An 18,805-nucleotide genomic window follows, 5' to 3' on the forward strand; every position below is an offset into this window, starting at 1 on the left:
TTCCTTTCCTTTCTTTTGTTTTGTTTTGTTTCCTTTCCTTTCCTTTCCTTTCCTTTCCTTTCCTTTCCTTTCTTTCTTTCTTTTTTTTCTGTGGTACTGAGGATGGAACCCAGGGGCATTCTACCTCTGAGCTATACCCCCAGTCCTATTTTTTTATTCTTTATTTTGAAGCAGGGTCTCACGGAGTTGCAAAGGGCCTCACTAAGTGGCCACCAAACCCAGCTCATTTTTTATTTTGAAACAGAGTCAGCTGGGCATGGTGATGCACACTTGTAATCCCAGCATTTGGGAGGCTGAGACCGGAGGATCGTGGTTTGCTGACAGCCTTAGCTACTTCTTAGTGAGGCCCTTTGCAACTTAGTGAGACCTTGTTTCAAAATAAAGAATAAGAAATAGGGCTTGGGGTGTAGCTTGGAGGTAGAATGTCTCTGGGTTCCATCCCCAGTACTGAAAAAAAAAAAAAAAAAAAAAAAAAAGAACTAGGGCTGGGGGTGTAGCTTGGAGGTAGAATACCTCTGAGTTCAATCCCCAGTACCAATGAAAACAAAACAACAACAACAACAACAAAACCCACAAAAAACCAAAATGGTTTTCTTTCTAGCTGTTGTGAGGTAGCCCACCAGAGATGAACCAGACCGGTCTGATGCCAGTGGCCAGTCTGTATTACCGGCTGTGACTACACTGGGCACGGGACCAGGGTGCAGCCCCACCCGAGTGGCCTCTTTGTGTTACTTTTATATTGGCCAACTACAAGCTCAGAATGAAAAGTTTACTTTCCCATAGTGTGGGTAAAAAAGTTTACTTTTATTGTGTGGTACTGGGGATGGAACCCAGGGGCATTCAACCTCTAAGCTACACCCCCAGCCCTATTTTTTTATTCTTTATTTTGAAACAAGGGTCTCACTGAGTTGCAAAGGGCCTCACTAAGTAGCTGAGGCTGTCCGTGAACCATGCACCACCACGCCTGGCCCACAAGTTTACATTTTTATGGTGTGAGTTTTAGCATATATGACTCAACATACTTTCTTCAGGTGTGCAAACAAACTGGGAAAATAAGAGTTAAAAGTGAACAGTTAGCTGCGTGGAGACCCATGCTTGTAATCCCAGCATTCGGAAGGCTGAGACCGGAGGATCATGGTTCACAGCCAGCCTCAGCTATAGGGCTGAGGGTGAAGCTCAGAGGGAGAATAGATCTAGATTTCATCCCCAATATTACAAAAAGAAAGAAAGAAAGAAAGAAAGAAAGAAAGAAAGAAAGAAAGAAAGAAGGAGAGAAAATTTTACATCGGTCTCTTGAGGCCTTGTTTTCAACATAGGCACATTTAATCTAGGTTGCAGGAGTATCTATAGGGGGTTTAAAATAACTCAAAGATAAGTCTTTTTCTGAGTTGAAAACCCTCTAAACCTCGTGTGGTGGCACATGCCTGTAGTCCCAGTACTTGGGGGGCTGAGACAGGAGGGTCACAGTCTTGAGGACAGATCCAGCAAATAGTGAGACTCTCATCAATCTAGTGAGACCCTGTTTCCAAAAAAAAAAAAAAAAGTAGGGCTGGGGGTGTAACTTGGAGGTAGAATGACTCTGGGTTTCATCCCCAGTACAGGAAAAAAAAAAAATTAGAGACAGAGTCATAGTACCCTCATCCCAGTGTGGAAATATTTGCCAGGTATGTGGGGTCATAAGGTTGCCAGGTTTCTTCAGGGTTTGTAAAATAACACCACGGGAAAACCCAGGAGTGAAGCAAGAGCTCCTCTCTTGACAGGGGTATTTTTTTGTGGTTTTGTTACTGGAACCTGCCGGTGACCTAACCCAGGCCAGCGCTGTGTCAACACTGCAGCCCCAGTTAAATAGCAGATGGCCGGAGGTTTCCAGCCAGAAGGGCTCGGCAGACGTCCCCGTGGCTCTCAGGGAGGAGAGGCCAGGCCAAGATGCGGTGAGTCCACGGCCGGCCCTCGGCCTTACTTTATCCTGTTCAGTGAGCATTGGCCTGGAAGAAGCTTTTGGAGAGATGCAAAAAAATATAACAAGGAAAAGGGGTGAATGGGCTAAATGGTAGTGAATTAAAGGGATTAACACGTCAAGTCTCCTCCTCTTTTTTCTTGCCCTAACACATGGTGCTTGCAAAACTGGGCGTGCTGGTGTACACTTGTAATCCCAGCACTTGGGAGGCTGACACAGGAGGATTATGGTTCGCGGACAGCCTCAGCTACTTACTGAGGCCCTCTGCGACTCAGTGAGACCTTGTTTCAAAATAAAGAATAAAAAATCTGGCTGGGGGTATAGCTTGGAGGTTGAATGCCCCTGGGTTCCTTCCCCAGTACGGCAAAAAAAAAAAAAAAAAAAAAAAAAGCTTTTATTATTTATTTATTTATTTAATTATTTATTTTCTTCATGGGTCTGGGGATGGAACCCAGGGGCATTCGACCTCCGAGCTACAGTCTCTGCCCTATTTTTATTCTTTATTTTGAAACAGAGTCTCACTGAGTTGCAGAGGGCCTCACTAAGTAGCCGAGGCTGGCCGTGAACCGCGATCCTCCTGTCTCAGCCTCCCGAGTGCTGGGATTACAAGCGTGGTTCTATTGGCTCTCTTATTGTCAATTTTAGAAATACTTTTGTTGGTGCATTATAATTATATATCACAGTGAGATTCGAAGTGATCCATGAGTGCACGCACACACGTCGCTTCCCACATTTCTCTCTCTCTTTGGTGCCAATTTAATGTCTGCAGGCGGCGGGAATCGGGGCTCACTTAGCTGTGTGGCTTCCGACCTCGGTAAACTCCCCAGCAGCGCGGAGCTGCCAGGGACCTGGGTGAGTGCAGACGCGCTGCTGTGCTCTGGGTGCACGGGGACAGCCTCGGGGTCCTATCCCAAAATCGGCTTTCTTTTTCTGGCTGTTTAGGGAAAGGTGTGTGTGTGTGTGTGTGTGTGTGTGTGTGTGTGTGTGTGTGTGTGTGTGCGCGCGTGCGCACACACACGCGTGTGCAATGAAGCAGGGAGACCAGCTTTGACTCCTCCCTGCCACCCGTCTCTCTGCAGTGCCCTGGGATATCTCGTCGCCCTCCTGCTCTGGGGCCAGCTTTGTGCTGTGGACTTTGGCAATGACGCCATGGATTTCTCAGGTCTTGTGTCTGTGGGCAGCTCTGAGCCCTCAACATCCCGGGGCCCACTTTGACCCCTCAGTGAAGGGCCGCCTCCCCTGCCCTGCGCTGTCCCATAGAGAAAGGGCGAGCGCTCTCTCCCCAGCTTCCTGTCGGGTGGAGGGTGGTTGCTGTCCTCTGATTCCTAATAGTTCTGTGGAAGCTTTACTTTCCTTTTTTGTTTCTAAGGATTGAACCCAGGGGCATTCTACCTTGGAGCTATGCCCCTTGCTCTTCTTATTTTTTTTGAAATAAGGTCTTACTAGGTTGCTTAGTGTCTAAGTTGCTGAGGCTGTCCTCAAACCTGTGGTCATCCTGTCTCAGGCTCCCAAGTACTGGGATTACAGGTGTGTGCCACCATGCCCTGCTTTGAAAGCCATTTCTAAATACTAACTTTTTTTCTGGCTTCTTTTTCTTTGCAGATGACAGCTGCCCCAAGCCCCCCGAGATCCCAAATGGCTACGTGGAGCACTTGGTCCGCTACCGGTGCAAACCCAACTACAGGCTACGCAGTGGAGGAGGGGACGGTGAGGCCGTACTAGTCTGCCCTGCTCGCCCGCCCGGCCTGCAGGCGCTGGCCCAAAGTCCTCTCTGCTTCTCTAAGCCAGGAGACTTAGATTCCTTTAGATTTGTTTATTTATTTTTTCTGTATGTGGTACTTGGGATTGAACTCAGAGGCATTCTGCCTCCCAGCTATATACCTCCAGCCGCCCCCTTTTTTACGGGTCTGGGGATGGAATGCAGGGGCATTCTACCTCTGAGCTACACCCCCAGCCCTTTTTTTAAAAAAATTCTTTATTTTGAAACAGAGTCTCACTGAGTTGCAAGGGGCCTCACTAACTAGTAGCCGAGGCTGTCCTCGAACTGCGATTCTCCTGTCTCAGCCTCCCAAATGCTGGGATTACATGCACTGCCACGCTTGGCTACCTCCAGCCCTTTTTAAGTTTTTGTTTCGAAATAGGGTCTTGATAGGTTACCGAGCGTCTTGCCCAAAATCCAGGCAGCCCGTGAGCTCTCCACGTGCTACGGGCTGCTCCCAGGTGAGCTGTCCTGAGAGGCAACCTGGTGCTGCGGTGCTCCACCTGGTGCTCCTCCTGCCTCCTCTCCCTCTTTTCCCTCCTTCTGAAGTCTTCTTTCTAAACATGGCTTCTCTGGGCTCACTCCTCTCCTTCTGTTTCAGGACTGTACACCTTAAATAGTGAGAAGCAGTGGACGAACCAGGCCATGGGAGAGAAACTTCCGGAATGTGAAGCAGGTGGGTGTGGAGGGCATCTCTGTTGACCTGGTGCAAAGCCACATCCTGGCACAGGGAGCCAGGCTGAGGGCGCAGGGTCAACCATGGCCGGTGGGGCGGAGACCCGGGCAGCAGAGACGCCTCCCCACGGCGCTCACTCAGCATCTCGAATCCCCTGTCTACACTATCTACCCCAGGCTAGGACAGCCTGCCCAGAGAGCCGCCCTCCAGGGGAACGCAGGCTCCAGGAAGATCAGGCCAAGGGGCAGAACAGAGGCTGGCATGTATGGGGGTCCTGCCCCCTGTGGCCAGGAGGAGCCTCTGGTCTCCGGGCCCTCTTGCCTTTGGCTCTCAGGGTGCGAAGCTACCAGTCTACATGGATTAACTCAGCATCTGTGGACCCTGCGTCCCCCGACACTAAGACGGACCCCGCTTCAGTCACAGAAGGGATTGCGGAGCTTCCAGCCCTTTTAGCGGGGATGGAAATTACTCAGATGAACATATGCCTTATCAGCCAGGGCGAGACCCCAGCACTACTTATTTCTTTTGTGTTAGGAGAGCAGGAAGTAGACTCCATGTTGTGACGCAAATAATGGGAACATTATTATTATTAATTATTATTATTATTATTATTATTATTATTATTTTGTGGTACTGGGGATAGAATCCTCTGAGCTACATCCTCAGCCCAATTTTATTCTTTTTTATTTTTATTTATTTACTTATTTTTATTTATTTATTTATTTTTTTGTGGTACTGGGGGTGGAACCCAGGGGCTTTTCTACCTCTGGGCTATACTCTCAGACCTATTTTATACTTTATTTGGAAACAGTCTTATTATTATTTATTTTTATTTTTTATTTTTATTTTTATTTTTTTTTGGTGGCACTGGGGGTGGAACCCAGAGGCTTTCTACCTCCGGGCTATACTCCCAGACCTATTTTATATATTATTAGAAACAGGGTCTCACTAAGTTGCTGAGAGCGTCACTAAGTAGCTGAGGCTGGCTTCGAACCTGTGTGATCCTCCTGTCTCAGCCTCCCAAGTGCTGGGATTACAAGCATGCGCCACCACGCCTAGCTTTTATTTTTATTTTTATTTAGTTTTTGTGGTACTGAAGATGAAACCCCGGGGCTTTCTACCTTCGGGCTATACTTCCAGACCTATTTTTTATATTTTATTTGGAAACAGGGCCTCACTAAGTTGCTGAGAGCCTCACTAAGTAGCTGAGGCTGTCTGTGAACCTGTGATCCTCCTGTCTTGGTCTCCCAAGTACTGGGATTACAAGCGTGTGCCACCACGCCCGGCTTTCTTTTTTATTTTGAAACAGGGTCTTGCTAAGTTGCAGAGGGCCTCACTAAGTAGCTGAAGCTGGCTTCAAACCTGTGATCCTCCTGTCTCAGCCTCCTAAATACTAAATACTGGGATTATAAGCGTGTGCCACCACTCCCGGCTGAAAACATTATTATTATTATTATTATTATTATTATTATTATTATTATTTTCGGGTCTGAGGATGAAACCCAGGGGCATTTGACCTCCGAGCTACGCCCCCTGCCCTATTTTTCATTCTTTATGTTGAAACCGGGTCTCACAGAGTTGCAAAGGGCCTCACTAAGTAGCTGAGGCTGGCTGCGAACCGCGATCCTCCGGTCTCAGTCTCCTGAATGCTGGGATGACAAGCGTGTGCCGCCATGCCCGGCTTGAAAACCTTATTTTTAAACTGTAACTATTGCTGGTGAGACGAGCAGGAAAGTGAGGGCAAAGCATTTGAACTGCAGGTTCGAAGCCTTGGCGAATTAGTGAGACTTTATTTCAAAATAAAATTAGAGCCGGGCGTGGTGGCACAAGCTTGTAATCCCAGCATGTGGGAGGCTGAGACAGGAGGATAGCAGTTTGTGGACAGCCTCAGCTACTTCGTGAAGCCCTTTGCAACTCAGTGAGACCCTGTTTCAAAATAAAGAATAAAAAATAGGGCTGGGAGTGTAGCTTGGAGGTAGAATGCCCCTGTTCCATCCATAGTACCGCCAAAAAAAAAAAAAAAAATAGGTCAATGGAAGCTGGGTATGGTGGTGCACATCTGTAATTCCAGCTTTACAGCCTCAGCAACTTAAGACTCAGTAACCTAGTATGATTCTATTTCTAAATAAAAAGTAGAAAGGGCTGGGGGTGTATCTTGGGGGTAGAATGCCCCTGGATTCAATCCCCAGTAACACACACACACACACACACACACACACACACACACACACACACACACACACACAGTATAGACCATGGAAAACCTGATACTTCAGCCCTGCCTTCCTGGATCGTTTCTGCTCACGGGTCTCGCTGTCTTGACAGTTTGTGGGAAGCCTAAGCACCCAGTGGACCAGGTGCAGCGTATCATCGGTGGGTCTCTGGACGCCAAAGGCAGCTTCCCCTGGCAGGCTAAGATGGTCTCGCGCCACGCCCTCACCACGGGGGCCACCCTGATTAGTGAGCAGTGGCTGCTGACCACTGCCAAGAACCTCTTCCTGAATCACTCAGAGGACGCCAAGGCAGAGGACATCGCCCCCACCTTACAGCTCTACGTGGGCAGAAAGCAGCTGGTGGAGATCGAGAAGGTGGTCCTGCACCCCAACTACTCCTCCGTAGACATCGGCCTCATCAAACTCAAGCAGAAGGTGCCTGTCAACGAGCGGGTCATGCCCATCTGCCTGGCCACCAAAGAGTACGCCGAAGTGGGGCGCGTGGGCTATGTGTCAGGCTGGGGACGAAACGTCAACTTTCGGTTCACCGAGCACCTCAAATACGTCATGTTGCCAGTGGCCAGCCAATCCATCTGTGAGATGCACTACGAGGGCAGCACGGTGCCCGAAAAGAAGACCCCCCGGAGTCCTGTCGGGGTGCAGCCCATCCTGAACCAGCACACCTTCTGCGTCGGCATGTCCAAGTTCGAGGAAGACACCTGCTACGGGGACGCCGGCAGCGCCTTTGTGGTTCACGACCTGGAGCAGGACACCTGGTACGCGGCCGGGATCCTGAGCTTTGATAAAAGCTGCGGGGTGGCCGAGTACGGGGTGTACGTGAAGGTGACCTCCATCATGGACTGGGTCCGGAAAACCATCGCCGATGGCTAGTGCAGGGTGGGAGCCCTGACCCCGTAGCAAGATTTTACCCTGGAAGAGGGTGGAGTGGCTGGATTCGCTGATGAGCAACCGGCCTGCCCTGCTGGGTCAACAATAAAGAGCTTGCTGCTGCCTCATTTCTGTGCTGTTTTTTAGTCCTGGGGCCTTTTTTATTCCGTACTTTAGGGTGCTAGTGGTTCCTGGAAGTGTGGCAGAAAATACCCCGTGCTGCCTGGAGATCCCTCTGGCAGTACACTGGTGCCTTCTGGTATGCGGGTATTGGGAAATGGCTTTGGTACTAATTTCAAAATGTATTGGAAAATAGCTTTGGTGCTACACAGATGCTCAGGCGGGGAAGGGAAGCACCAGAGTTCCCTGCAGCCAAAGCGATTAGCAAGAACACAAGAGTTGTGGCCCAGGGCCTTCATATTTTAAGACAGATTTACATAATAACTTATAGCAGACAGGCTAAAATTCCCCAAGGATGTGGGAGGATGGTACAGGTCTTCCTCAAAGAAGGCAGATACCGTGTGACCCCTGGCTTTGATAATCAAGTAACACATTTTGGTCATAACAAGGGCAGGCCTACACCTCCAGGAAGGTGGCTTTTGGTCAAGCAGGGTATAGGATAAGTAAATCCTCATAATCATATCAAAAGATTTGTACCGGAGAGAATGGGTGGACCCACACACTATGTCAGGTCAGGAAGACTATTGGTTAAGCAAGACAAAAGATAATAAATCTTTATTTTTAATTTTATTTTTGGTGGTACTAGGGTTCCTGGAAGCCCATCTACATCCGAGCTATACTCCCAGACCTATTTTTTATTTGGAAACGGGGTCTCTTAAGCCAGCGCGATCCTCCTGTCTCCGCCTCCCAAGTGCAGGGATTACAAGCGTGCGCCACCACGCCCGGCGATAATAAATCTTTATAAAAACTGTCCTGTCTTCAAAACCTCAGTGTCTTACTTTCAAGGCACTCCACTGTATCACTCTCTCTCTCTGATGTAGTGTTTAATTTCTGTCCCTTCTACCTTTGTAATAATAAAAATGGCTTCAGCTTGTAGCATAGTTCTGGCTATTCTTTTCTAAAGTAGCTAAGACCAGAACCTGGGGCTCCATCTCACTCTGGTACACTGGGGCCACCTGCACCTCGGCTGGGTGCTTATGCAATGCCGGGTCTCTCTCTCTCTCCTCCTCCTCCTCCTCCTCTTCTTCTTCTCCTCCTCCTCCCTCCCTCCCTCCCTCTCTCTGTCTCTGTCTCTGTCTCTCTCTCCCCAGACCAGGGAGCAGCTGAATGCTTTGCTTGTGTTCACAAAGCTACTGAAAGGGTGGCTGCACTTGGACCTAGGGTTGTTTGAACACAAGCTCTGAGCTTTACTCGCTGCATCTGGCCGCTTCTTTGGAGGCGATTAGGAGACAGAGTGCACGCCCGTTGGCTTAAGTGTCCCCAGGGTCAGTGTGTTACAGGCGCGGGCCTGGCCGCTGGGACTGTGGGGCCTGTGAGAGGCAGGGTGGAGGGGGCAGACCATGGGGCGTGCCTTTGCCTTTAAGGGGATGGTGGGACTGTCTTTGTTCTTCCTCTGTGCGTCCCAGCTCCTGTGAGATGAGCTACCCTTTGCTCTGCCCTGCTCTGGCGTGAGGCGCTGCCCCCTGCAGGCCCCAAAGCGACCATGGCCGGGAAGCTCTGAAACCCTGAGCCAGAAGAAATCTTTCCTATTTATTTATTTATTTATCTATTTATATTTTTGTGTGTGTGGTGCTGGGGATGAAATTCAGGGGCATTCTACCTCTGTGCTACACCCCCAGACCTACTTTTTTTTTTTTTAAATTTGAAACAGGGTCTAAGTTGCAGAGGGCCTCCCTAAGTAGCTGAAGCTGGCTGTGAACCCATGATCCTCCTGTCTCAGCCTCCCACATACTTTACAAGTGTGCACCACTATACTCAGCTTAAACCTTTACTTTCAATTTTTTTTAGGTACTGGGGATGGAACTCAGGGGCATTGTTCTTCCGAACTACACTCCCAGCCCTTTTTTTTTTTTTTAATTACATATTATTGAAACAGGTCTGAGTTGGAAAGGGCCTAAGTAGCTTAAGCTGTCAGCAAACCCTGATCCTCCTGCCTCAGCCTCCCAAATGCTGGGATTACAAGTGTGCACCACTATGCCTGGCTCCTTTTTTTTTTTTGGTGGTACTGGGGTTCCTGGAAATCCTTCTACCTCCGGGCTACACTCCCAGACCTACTTTTTTTTTTTTTAATACTTTTTTATTTGGAAACAGGGTCTCAAGTCAGCACGGCTGGCTTCGAACCTTTGTGATCCTCCTGTCTCTGCCTCCCAAGCACAGGGATTACAAGTGTGCGCCACCACGCCCGGCCTTTTTCTTTCTTTTTTTTTTTTTTTGCGGGTCTGGGGATGGAACCGAGGCATTTGACCTCCAAGCTACACCCCCTGCCCTATTTTTTATTCTTTATTTTGAAACAGGGTCTCACTAAGTTGCAGAGAGCCTCACTAAGTAGTTGAGGCTGGCCGTGAACCACGCTCATGCATCATGACTGAAATCAAAAGTGGGAAGTGGAGGAGAAAGGAAGACAGAGGTGGTGGTAAAGGGTTTTATTTTCTTGGTGGAATGGCTGTTTACCAGCAAAGCCCCACACCCTTTCTTCTGTGCCACACCAGGCAGAACCAAGCCTCACGGCCCTCTGTCCCTGCAAGGAAGCCGGAAAGAGGCACTGGCAAAGGGGTGGCCTTGCAGTGGCAAGTGCCCCGAACAGAACCGGGCTTCTGTTGGCACAGAAGCTGCTGGCGGGTCTCACGCTGCCCGGGCCGCTGTCCAGTGGCTCGGCGTCCGTTCTCTGGTTCTAGAAAGTCAGCGCCGGTGCCGAGGAACCGGCAAGGGCATGCGCGCTCCCGGATCTAGGACGGACAAGATTTCTTACGGTGGGACTGACTTCCCGTTTTACTTGCGCATCAGATAAACATGGTTAGAGCGAGCTGTACTGGCAAATGTTTAGGAGGATTCTGTGTTATCTTGAGGGACACAGAAAATCATGGTGTAAAACGCAGTTGGAAACGTCATTCTGGGGAAATGGGCCGTTGCTACGCTGATGGCTCGGGCCCGCAGGGAGCGGGTCCCAGGTGTCCAGACCCGGCATGGGCTCCTTCCGCTCTGGGCTGGCGCACACACAGACCGAGCCCCTCAAGCCGGCCGTGCGCCATCCTGAGGGCCCCACAAAGGCTTCCCAGCTGGACCATTTTCCTCACCTCCAGCAGCAGCGAGCATGCTAGATGTCTTGATAGAGGAGGTCGTATTTGGGAATGTTCTTGGGATCAATAGGGCTCTGGACGATAAGCTTTCCCCGCATTGCTCCTCGATAGATGACTTCAATCAAATCTATGAAGTCCTGTTTGGTTTTGAAGCTCCCCACGAACTTGGAGTGATCCGGAGACCTGGACACACAGGAGAGAAACAAGCGCACTCAGAACTCACACGGTCACTTGCTGACGACTTGCAGGACGACAACGTGAACACCAGCTCTCCTGCTGCCTTCTCCTCAGGGAGGGATTAATTTTTTTTTTTTTTTTTTTTTTTTGGTGGTACTGGGGTGGAACCCAGGGGCTTTTCTATCTCTGGACTATACTCCCAGACCTTTTTCTACTTTATTTGGAAACAGGGTCTCACTAAGTTGCTGAGAGCCTCATTAAGTAGCTGAGGCTGGCTTCGAATCTGTGCGATCCTCCTGTCTCGGCCTCCCCAGTGCATGCGCCACCATGCCCGGATTGTCTCAATTATTTGATGTGGCAAATTGGGGTGGGTACTGGAATTCAGTTACACTGGAGATTGAACCCAAGGGTATTCAATCTTCAGGTTAGACTCCCAGATCTTTTTATTTTGAAAAAAGGTCTCACTAAGTTGCTGAGGCTGGCTTCAAACCTGTGATCCTCCTGTCTCAGCCTCCCAGGTTCTGGGATTACAGATGTGCACCACTGCGCCCAGCTGAGAATCACTTTAATTAATTAGTTAATTAATTAATTATCTGTGGTACTGGGGATGGAAGCCAAGGGCATTCTTATCTATGAGCTATACCCAGCCCTAATTTATTCTTTCATTTTGAAACAGAGTCTAAGTTGCTGAGGGCCTCACTAAGTAGCTGAGGCTGACTGGACCTGCGATTATCCTGTCTCAGCCTCCCAAGTACTGAGATTACGAGCATCTGCCACCGTGCGTGGCAAAAATTACTTTAAAATTCTCTTAGCAGCAGAAGACTTGGCAAGAGAGGAGTGTATCTGTTTACTGGCAGTAATGCTTGTTATATAAAAGTCATTTACCAGCCCTAAAGTTTAAGAAATTCATGTTTCAAATAAAATTCCTGGGACACTTTTTTTTTTTTTGCAGGTCTGGGGATGGAACTCAGGGGCATTCGACCTCCGATCCACATCCCCTGCCCTATTTTTATTCTTTATTTTGAAACCGGGTCTCACTGAGTTGCAGAGGGCCTCACTAAGTAGCTGAGGCTGTCCATGACCCACGATCCTCCGGTCTCAGCCTCCCGAATGCTGGGATCACCACACCCAGCTTCCTGGGACACTTTTTACATTCTATACTTAGCTAATATAGCTATTCTGTTTTCAGACATAAGGGTGGTTAGCACTTTGCAAACTATACTATTATTTTACATTTAAGCTGGAAATTAAAATTTGCCAGTCATACCAGAAACACTCTCATTTTATATCAAGTTTCACAGAAAAGACTAAAGAGCAAACCAGGCGTGGTGGTGCACGCTTGTAATCGCAGCACTTGGGAGGCTGAGACAGGAGGATCTCAGGCTTGAGGCCAGCCTCAGCAACTTGGTGAGACTCTGTTTCCAAATAAAATAATAAAACAGGGCTGGGGGTGTAGTCTGGTGGTAGAAGGCCCCTGGGTTCTATCTCCAGTACCATAACAAATAAGATAACCCTCAAACTAAAGAATGCATTGACCAAGGGAACAGTACTAATCAAAGACCCATGAGCCAACATCATGGGCAAATAGGTGAGCTCCTGAAACGGCTTTGAAGGAAACTTTGAAGATTGTGATGACTTCAAAGGCAACCCAAGCCGGCGTGGTGGCGCACTCAGGAGGCTGAGATGGAGGATCGCGGTTCAAGGACAGCCCCAGCTGCTTAGGCCCTCTGCAACTCAGTGAGACCCTGTTTCAAAATACAGAATAAAAGATAGGGCTGGGGATGTAGCTTGGAGGTAGAATGCCCCTGGGTTCCATCCCCAGTACCACCCCCCCCAAACAAAAACAAAAACAACAACAAAAAAGGCAACCCAACTTACCCATAATCCACTTTCATATGTTGCCCATTGAAGAAAAACACCGTAGAGGGAATATAACTGATGTCAAAATACTGGGTATAAACCGGAGTGCGGTCCACATCTACCAGGTATATGGCAGCCATTTTGCTTAAGTCAGAAGACGTCTTAGAAAGCTACAAGGGACAAGGGAGGTGGAGGTTACCATGGACAGGCCGCCGCTGTTGCTTCTGGGAAGCTTTTTACTCCGATATTTTGTGTGAAGAAATCCCTGGGGCAAGAATTTGGCCCACTGAGTTCCACACTGGACACAGTGTATCCTCACCGCTCAGGGCTTGCCTCCCTGCTGACCCAGTTATGGGGATGTCCTGGGGAAAATACATTCTCCCTTTAAGTTTCTGGTTCATGTGTGATTGCTTCTGAAAAGTAACCCTGCTCACTTGGCGGGGGTGCAGCTCAGTGGCACAGCACTTGCCTCGCACGCCTGGGGCTCTGGGTTCCACCCTCAGCGCCACCAGACACACACACATGCACACACACACGCACACACACACACACACCTCGGGTGCATGTAATACAGGTGCTGACGTTCCCCCAAATCTCCTTCCTCCCAGTCCTCCTGGAAATGATACGTAGAGTAGCACATGTTTACGTGACACGTGCTCCGTGCCAACTGTGTGGAGTGTTTCCTGTCTGTTAACCCATTTAACCCTAACCACAATCCTCCGAGCTCTGGGTCATTAGAAACCTCATTCTATAGAGGAGGAGACAGAGGCACAGGAGGTAAAGTAACCTGCCCAGGTCTCATGGCTCCTAAGCAGTAGGGCTGGGATTTGAATTTTGGCAGGTTGGCTCCAGGATTTATACTCTCTTCTTTTTGAGAGGGGGATGCTGTGGATTGAACCCAGGGCCTTACATGTTAGGGCAGTGCTCTACCACTGAGTTACATCCTTACACCACCACCCCCTCTTTTTTTTTTTTTTGGTGGGGCTGGGGATGGAGCCCAGGGGCATTCTACCTCCGATCAATACCCCCAGCCCTGTTTTTCATTCTTCATTTTGAAACCGGGTCTCACTAAGTTGGGGAGGGCCCCACTAAGTAGCTGAGGCTGTCCGCGAACCATGATCCTCCAGTCTCAGCCTCCCAAAAGCTGGGATTACGAATGTGCGGCACCACGCCCGGCCTTACCCCTCTTTTGAATTTTATTTTAAAGCTAGGCAAGGCGGTGCATGCCTACAATCCCAGTCTTTGGAAGGGTAAGACGGAGATCATAGGTTTGAATCTGGCCTCAGCAACTCAGTGAGCCCATTTCTTTTCTTTTCTTTCTTTCTTTCTTTTTTTTTTTTTTTGTGGTACTGGAGATGGAACCCTTCTACCTTTATAGTTTTTTTAATTTGGAAACAGGGTCTCTTAAGCCAGCACGGCTAGCTTAGAACCTGTGCGATCCTCTTGTCTCAGCCTCCCAAGTGTGGGGATTACAAGCGTGCACCACCATGCCCGGCTCTTTTCTTTTTTTTGTGGTACTGGGGATTGGACGCAGCAGTGTTCTACCTCTGAGTTATGTTCCCAGCCCCTATTTTTCATTTTTTATTTTGAAGCAGGGTCTCGCTGAGTTGCAGAGGGCCTCACTAAATAGTTGAGGCTGGCTGCAAACCTATAATCCTCCTGCCTCTGCTCTCAAGTACTGGGATTACAAGCATGTGCCACCACACTGACAATGAGCCCATTTCAAAATAAACAAATAAAATATGGCTAGGGGTATAGCTCAGAGGTAGAATGCCCTCAAGTTCAATCCTTAGTCTGTCTGTCTGTCACACACACACACACACACACACACACACACACACACACACACACTTCTTTTATTGAGACAGAGTCTCACTAAATTCCTCAGGCTGGCCACAAAGTTGAATTTCCTGCTTGGGCATCCAAGCATCTGGGATACAGGCATGTACCACATCTTGCCTGAAACTGGATGTTGACAGCAGCTAGTGGGAGAGTCCCGGGGCCAGAGGCAGCACAATCACACTCTGTTCAAGCGCGCCAATGAGCAGCTGCCATCAGGCCCTGCCTGCTCCCTTTCAGAACTCGGCAGATGCTGAAGAGGACACAGATTTTTAATAAAAACGATTTATTTCAAAAAATCCACTTACGATGTCATCTAGCTGCAGACAGACAGGATCCTCGTCTCTCCCAAACCTGAGAACCAGCACCTTCTCCGCGGTGCCTTTTATCGCCTGGTCCACTTCTTTTTTGGTAGTCAGTTTGGGCAACAGGAAGCTCATCTTGAGAGAATCCAAATGTTAATCCCCACTGTCGATCCTAAAACGAAGCTGCAATATTCAAAGACAGTAGGTTAGCATGAGTCCTAGTTAAAAACAACAAGCTGGGCGTGGTGGCGCACACTTGTAATCCCAGCATTTGGGAGGCTGAGACCGGAGGATCATGGTTCTAGGACAGCCTCAGCTACATATTGAGGCCCTTTGTAACTCAGCAAGACCCTGTTTCAAAATAAAGAATAAAAAGTAGGGTTGGGGAGCCAGGTGTGGTGGTGCACACTTATAATCCCAGCATTCGGGAGGCTGAGACGGGAGGATCATGGTTTGTGGACATCCTCAGCTACTTAGTGAGGCCCTCTGCAACTCAGTGAGACTCTGTTTCAAAACAAAGAATAAAAAATAAGGCTGGGGGTGTAGCTCAGAGGTAAATGCACCTGGGTTCTACCCCCAGTACAGAAAAAAAAAAAAAAAAAAAAAGGGTTGGGGGTGTAGCAATGCTGAGTTCCATCCCCAGTATTGCAAACAACAATAGCACGCCCGGCGATGACCCCATTTTTATACAAAACCTAACTATAATGTACACGTATATATTACACAGATAAAATTTAAAATAAGTATCCTAAAGTGCCATCGATGGACATACCTGTATGAGAACAGACGGGCGATTTTTATTTACATCTGGGCGCGCGTCTCTACTTTCCCAAACATCCAATTTATGGTTGTCAAAGATATCTGTGGTTGAGCTACTCCTGGTCCACCCGCTGCCAGGGACGACGAAACTTATTTTTCTCGTGTCTGTCCAAGTCACCTCCACTTCTGGGCTGTCAGCAAGTCCAACCCCTAGAGTCCGAAGACCCAGGACTCGGCGGCCCTCTTCTCCGCCCCAAACAGGGCCGCGACCTTAATCCAAATAGCCGCGGGGCTGTTGCCTAGGAACCCTCGTTAGCGCACAGGGAAAGGACGATTTGGAAATGGAAAGCGGAAGATGACAAAAAAATAGAACGCGCGGGTCTCAGTCAACAGCCCAACAAATACGGAAGATTACACGCGTCACCACGCCCTTTGACCCCGTTAAAACCGGAAGTCCTGTCGTCACTTCCGCCCTCAGTCAACATGGCCGACGTGTCCCGTCCTTCCCCGCGCACAGGTTGGAGGCGGACTTTACCTCTTAGCTTAAACGTGATTGGTCACCGGGGAAGTCGGAAGTGTTCCGGATCGGAGAGGAGCTGCAGAGAAAGGGCCTCTAGCTCCGCGAGCGGGCGCTCGTCCTGTCCCACGCTGGGATCTAGGTGCCCACAGTTCCCGGGCCCTTCTCGCTGGTATCTGTGGTCGGATAGAGGGGCCCGCGCAAGGCCTGATGGGATAGTGATGGCCGCTTTCAAGGTGCGAATTTGGTTCTTTGAGGCCGTCTGACCCAGGAGTGACAGCACCAGCGCCCCAAGATCCGGGACGGAGAGGTCCTAAGAGTCGCGCTTGGTAAGGTGAGTGCCCCTTCTTCCTTTCTGACCTTTTGTTCGCCAATCATGGCGGCTCCAGGAGGCCGATATGCGTCCCTGCTCAGGCTTGGGACCCCGTTTGGGAAGTTCCTCTCGCCCTTGTCACCCAACTTGATGTACTCACCTCGGAGCTGCTGCGCCATCCCGGCTACCCGCGCCCTTTCTCCTTGCTGTGGTCAGATCCTGCGCTCCAAGGATGTGGCCCGGGTCGCCCTGCTTAGGACTCTCTTAGCCCACTCCGGGACAGTCGCCGAGCCGAGTAGGGGTCCTGGGGTCGCCTCCCCTCGCCCAGAGCTGACTCAACCAGGCGATTCGATGGACGACCTCCTGTAGTAGGATGTCACCTCCAAGGGGACAGGGTTTGTTGGTCCCTAGTGCCGAAAACAGCGATGTGCTCTAGAAGGCATTCAGTGACTAATTGTAGAACGAGTAAGCCCAGGTTCCTGCAGTTTTTCTCTTACCCCCTTGGCCTCTTTGCCATTAAACTTTCTCCAGAATCGGGTCCCTTAACTCTTGTTTATTTTTTCTTAGTCAGTTAAGTCCTGTCAGACTCCATGTCCTGGGTTGCTGTCTATGTTTTCTTGACTTCTTGATCTTTAATAAGTTGAAATTCATTCATTCGGTCATTGATTCATCAAGTGTTTATTTTGCTAGGCAGTAGCAGTCAACAGGACAGACAAGGTTGCCTAGCTTGCTAGAATGGCATCCTAGGGGGCATAATTCCTGGTCCAGATGACTGCTGAGGACAGCCTGTGTATCTCTACCTTCCTGCCTGGAGCAGCTGTAACCAGCATGCAGATTTCTCCTTTTTCCTCCTCCTTCTCCTCCTGCTTCTCCCCTCCCCCTCCTCCCCAACCCCCTCCGTGTGTCTGTCTGTCCCCCCCTCTGGTACTGGGGATTGAACCCAGGGCCATTCTACCTCTGAGCTATACACCCAGACCTATTTTTTATTCTTTATTTTGAAACAGGGTTTCACTGAGTTGCAGAGGGCTTCACTAAGTATTTGAGGCTGGCTGCGAATGTGTGATCCTCTGGTCTCAGCCCAGTTTCTCTTTTCTATTCTGCATAATGATGTTTTCAAAATGTAACTTTGTGTGTGTGTGTGTGTGTGTGTTACAGGGGACCCAGGTCATTCTACCTCTGAACTACACCCCTGACCCAATTAAAACTAAATTATATTAATTGATTAATTTATTTTTGTGGTACTGGGGATGGAACCCAGGGGCATTATACCTCCAAGCTACATCCATGAGCTACACCCTCAGCCCTATTTCTTTTAGTCTTTTTATTTTATTTTATTTTTGCGGGTCTGGGGATGGAACCCAGGGGCATTCAACCTCCGAGCTACACCCCCTGCCCTATTTTTTATTCTTTAGTTTGAAACTGGGTCTCACTGGGTTGCAGAGGGCCTCACTAAGTAGCTGAGCCTGTCTGCGAACCTAGATCCTCTGGTCTCAGCCTCCTGAATGCTGGGATTACAAGCGTGCGCCACCACGCCCGGCTTCTTTTAGTCTTTTAAATTTTGAAACAGGGTCTCACTGCGTTGCAAAGGGCCTTGCCAAGTAGCTGAGGCTGTCAGTGAACCGCGATCCTCCAGTCTCTGCCTCCTGAATGCTGGGATTACAAGCATGCACCAACATGCCCAGCTTTTATTTTAATTTTATTTATTTATTTATTTTTGCGGGTCTGGGGATGGAACCCAGGGGCATTTGACCTCCGAGCTACAGTCCCTTCCCTGTTTTTTATTCTTTATTTTGAAACCGGGTCTCACTGAGTTGCAGAGGGCCTCACTAAGTAGCTGAGGCTGTCCGCGAACCGCGATCCTCCAGGTCTCAGCCTCCCGAATGCTGGGATTACAAGCGTGCACCACCACGCCCGGCTTTTTATTTTAATTTTAAAGCAATGTCTCATTATGTTGCCGAGAGTCTCACTACTTACTGAGGCTGGCCTTGAAACTGTGATCCTCCTATCTCAGCCTCCCAAGTTCTGGGATCACAAGGTGTGCACCACTGTTCCCAGCTTAAAATGCAACTCTTTCTGCATCTGTATCATGTTTTAGATACTCTTTTGTAGAGCTCTACAGGTAAATTAGAGCTTGGCAAAAGATTCTGGAGGTATCCTACCCCTCGACAGTTCCTCTGCTTCTTTAACTTGTTGGAATGAGGAGAATTATCCAAGTGCCCTGCAAGGATGCTTATAAGTGGACAGCGTCAGGGCGAGGTAAAGAGGAATTTGTTACAAATTGAGCT

The 18,805-nt window shown here is 49.1% G+C and overlaps 2 protein-coding genes across 2 annotated transcripts; one reads left to right on the forward strand and one right to left on the reverse strand.

Annotated features, from left to right (window-relative positions):
- Window positions 1-1,926: 1,926 nt before the first annotated feature.
- On the forward strand, window positions 1,927-7,496 carry LOC308268334 (haptoglobin-like; the record flags this gene model as incomplete). Its single annotated transcript, XM_080703479.1, has 5 exons — window positions 1,927-1,931; window positions 3,037-3,119; window positions 3,560-3,664; window positions 4,318-4,392; window positions 6,718-7,496. 5 exons carry the CDS (start codon window positions 1,927-1,929, stop codon window positions 7,494-7,496), a joined length of 1,047 nt encoding a protein of 348 aa, XP_080559605.1.
- A 3,271-nt stretch (window positions 7,497-10,767) lies between these two features.
- Window positions 10,768-15,066, reverse strand: TXNL4B (thioredoxin like 4B; the record flags this gene model as incomplete). The annotated part of the gene is made up of 3 exons (XM_080702607.1): window positions 10,768-10,933; window positions 12,806-12,957; window positions 14,935-15,066. 3 exons carry the CDS (start codon window positions 15,064-15,066, stop codon window positions 10,768-10,770), a joined length of 450 nt encoding a protein of 149 aa, XP_080558733.1.
- Between the last annotated feature and the right edge of the window lie 3,739 nt (window positions 15,067-18,805).

The sequence above is a fragment of the Muscardinus avellanarius genome (assembly GCF_963383645.1).
Source record: "Muscardinus avellanarius genome assembly, chromosome: 10".
Classification (NCBI taxonomy): Eukaryota; Metazoa; Chordata; class Mammalia; order Rodentia; family Gliridae; genus Muscardinus; species Muscardinus avellanarius.